Raw genomic sequence first — 3,755 nt, 5'->3', positions numbered from 1 at the left:
TTTTTTATATTTAAAGAATTTGCCACTGACGATTCAAACGCGAGTTTTGAGCAGTGTAGAGTAGCACTTGTTGTTTGTCGTTTTCTCCAATCACAAATGCAGACATGGTTTTATGTTTACGCGGCGCGATGCAACGCAATGCGTAAAAAGACAGTATAAGTCATTATAATCAGTAATTATGTCCCCACAGGATGCAACAAAATGTCTCGTTTACAATGCGTTTTAATGTTTTTGTCTCGTCGCTCCGGCCGGACAGGGCATCACAGTATGGTAAGGGGCGTAACATTTCCATCACATGCTTGAGGTATTCGGCCAATCACAACGCACTGGATAGCTGGCCAATCAGAGCACACCTCACTTTTCAGACCGATGAGCTTTGTAAAAATCGACGCGTTTCAGAAAGGCGGGGCATAGAGGAGAAACAATAATGTACAGTATGCGGAAAATAATGTGTTTTTTGAACATTAAACACATTTACACATTTCATTACACCAAATACACAAAATAATGTTCTTTTTAGCAACATCATATAACCCCTTTAATCATCATCATAAATGCATCAATATTTTTTTTAAATGCAACTGAAAAACCAGTTGTTGATTTCCCTTCCTAATAAAACACACATCTATGAGTGATGCAGCCAAAGTTGAAACACATCAGCTCGTCATGGAGAAGCAGATGTTGGGGCATCTGCTCCACTCAGGCCGCATGGTTGTGGATTTGCTGGAATAAGTGGCACTGGGGTATTTCTGACAGTGACGGTGTCAGAGAACGAGCGCACAGTTTGGACACTTGCCTTGCCCCTCGGCCTGGAACACATCCAACGCCAGTTCCTCTCCCCGTTACGGTACCAGTTCAGAGGACCCCTGGAACAAAACCAGACTCTCAGTGACAACATGTCATCTATGTCATGTGCACGAGCATGCATTCATTATCAGTGCCTCACATTTAAAGGCTTAGTTCACATAAACCTTCTGTCATTTCAAACCCATATGATTTCCTTTATTCTGTAGAAGAATATACCACAAAAATAGTCCTAATTACTCATAAAATATATAAATACAATAGTTTGTGTGTGGAAAAAACACACACACACACACACACACACACACACACACATATATATATATATATATATATATATAAATAAAATAAAATACATATAAAAATAAATATAAAGGCTCTATATGTGAAGAATAAAATAAATAGCAAATTAATAGCACATATTAAATACTAAATATGCACATGATAAGTGCATGCAGCATGGAAAAGAAGTATCCTGTTTTGATTCAAAATGCATTTATTTATATTTTAATATGTATATATATATATATATATATATTATAATTACATTGTATGTTATGAGTCTATTAAGAATCACTTAGAATTTTGAAAATGTCAAAGCATAAAATCCTAAAAAATTACATATATAAAAAATATAAAGAATATTTTGAAGAAATATGAAGCCTTTGCACAACATGATTTAGTCTAGTAGGACATCTGCCTGGAACATCATCCTTTAATGGACCTGAGACAACACTGATATCAATCATAACCTCAAACCTAACCTTAAGCCTTCAACTCATTTGGTAAGAGTTATTAAAAATGGAAATGTTGTCTGACAACCAATATGTCATACTGTACTTAATTAAATTACATTTTGCATATGAACACATAAATATGATACACATTTTGGACTGATTTGCTCAGTGTACCTGAAGCCGCTCTTGGTGAACTGTTGAACATAGCACTGCAGCGCAGACTCGCTCAGAATAGCACTGCGGGCCGGATCATCAGGTGACCCCACAAACAATCCACCTGATAAACAAAAGAGCAGACAAGGAACACAAAAGGTTAAGGCCAGTGCAGTCATGCAGCCTTGTGAGGCTCGGTGCACGAACAGTTCTTCGCAAGTGCGACTCAAATCAAACATCTCACCATCTCAACATTCTCAACACAAAAACACTTAACTAAATCAGAAGCAGCCTGCATAACAGAAGCAATTTGAATCACTGAAGCAAATGATTCTGCCAATCATTCTCCATTGTTCATCAAATAATAAAAACGCATAGTTTCATGTACTTTCTTACCTCTCTGGCAGACTCCAGCGGTGCTAGGAAATGATTTCTGCAGATTATAGATAAGATGTTTTAGGTGGTTGCAAGTATTATTTTAGTATATATATATATATTAAGTATTTATTAATATTTTGAATTCGCTTTTATTTGTAAATTTTTCGTTTTCAATTTTAATTTTCGTTTCAAATTTAGTTTCAAATTTAAGTTTTGTCATTTTTATTCGTTTTTTTAAATATTTATTTTTTATCTTTAATTAATACGTTTTTATTTCAGTTTTAGTACTTCAACTTAAATGAAAATGAAATAGAAATGATGCCTAATGGTGACTAGGCAAAATAAATAAAACTAAAAATATAAAATCGAAACTTATTCAAAATATTAATAAATACTTTGTACCATTGAGGGAAGCGGGCATTCGCATTCTCAACTAACTCGACGACTGGCTCATATTGGCCCAGTCCCGAGCGCAGTTGTGCGAACACAGGGATACGGTGCTCAGTCACCTCAGCCGGTTGGGGCTTCGGGTCAACTGGGAAAAGAGCAAACTCTCCCCGGTGCAGAGGAAACAGTTTCAGAGGCTCCTGAGGCGTATGGCATCTGCAGCCGCTGTCACGCCGCTCGGGTTGCTTCATATGAGACCACTTCAGCGTTGGCTTCACGACCGGGTCCCGAGATGAGCATGGCGACACGGCACGTACCGGGTCTCAGTCACCCCGTCCTGCCATCAGACCTTTAGCCCATGGTCAGATCTTGCCTTTCTTCGGACAGGAGTATCCCTTGGGCAAGTATCCAGGCATGTTTTTGTGTCAACAGATGCCTCTGCCAGGGGCTGGGGTGCCATGTGCAGTGGGAATGCAGCTGCGGGGCTCTGGTCGGGGCCCCGACTACAGTGGCATATCAACTGCCTCGAGTTGCAAGCAGTATGGCTGGCTCTGCGACACTTCAAATCGCTGCTACATGACAAGCATGTACTGGTCTGTACGGACAACACTGCGACCGATGCGTACATCAACCACCAGGGCGGTCTACGCTCCCGTTGCATGTCGCAACTCGCCCGCCATCTCCTCCTCTGGAGTCAGAAGCATTTGAGGTCGCTTTGCGCCGTTCACATCCCAGGCGAGCTCAATTGTGCAGCCGACGAGCCCTCACGTCAGCCCGCCCTTCCGGGAGAATTGCGACTCCACCCCGAGACAGTCCAGCTGATTTGGAGACGCTTTGGGGACGCTCAGGTAGACCTGTTTGCCTCCCCGGACATGTCCCATTGCCAGTTGTTTTACTCCCTGGCCGAGGGGACCCTCGGCAAGGATGCACTGGTGTGCAGCTGGCCTCGGGGCCTACGCAAATATGCGTTTCCCCCAGTGAGCCTTCTCGCACAGACACTGTGCAAGGTCAGGGAGGACGAGGAGCAGGTCCTCTTGGTAGCGCCATACTGGCCCAGTTGGACTTGGTTCCCCGAACTGATGCTCCTCGCGACAGCCCCTCCTTGGCAAATTCCTCTGAGGAGGGATCTCCTTTCTCAGAGAGGGGGCACCCTCTGGCACCCGCGTCCAGACTTGTGGAATCTCCACTTATGGTCCCTGGACGGGACGCGGAGGTTCTAGGTGGGCTACCCCCAGCGGTAGTAAACACCATCGCTTCAGCTAGAGCCCCGTCTACCAGACACGCTTACAGGCTGAA

General features: G+C 42.8%; 1 protein-coding gene across 1 annotated transcript in view; it reads right to left on the bottom strand.

Annotated features, from left to right (window-relative positions):
* Window positions 1-3,755, bottom strand: part of LOC107594076 (epoxide hydrolase 2, cytoplasmic) — a 38,308-nt gene that overhangs the window by 7,382 nt on the left and 27,171 nt on the right. The window contains exons 15-17 of the mRNA XM_016284025.1: window positions 2,091-2,127; window positions 1,716-1,818; window positions 797-866 (exon numbers count right to left, since the gene is read on the bottom strand). Coding sequence (XP_016139511.1) covers window positions 797-866; window positions 1,716-1,818; window positions 2,091-2,127 — 210 coding nt within the window. The remainder of the gene's footprint in view (window positions 1-796; window positions 867-1,715; window positions 1,819-2,090; window positions 2,128-3,755) is intronic.

This window comes from Sinocyclocheilus grahami, unplaced genomic scaffold, assembly GCF_001515645.1.
Source record: "Sinocyclocheilus grahami isolate Dianchi unplaced genomic scaffold, SAMN03320097.WGS_v1.1 scaffold179.1, whole genome shotgun sequence".
In the NCBI taxonomy this organism is placed as follows: Eukaryota; Metazoa; Chordata; class Actinopteri; order Cypriniformes; family Cyprinidae; genus Sinocyclocheilus; species Sinocyclocheilus grahami.
Note: the sequence above shows the minus strand (reverse complement) of the source record. Positions and strands in the feature narration are given on the sequence as shown.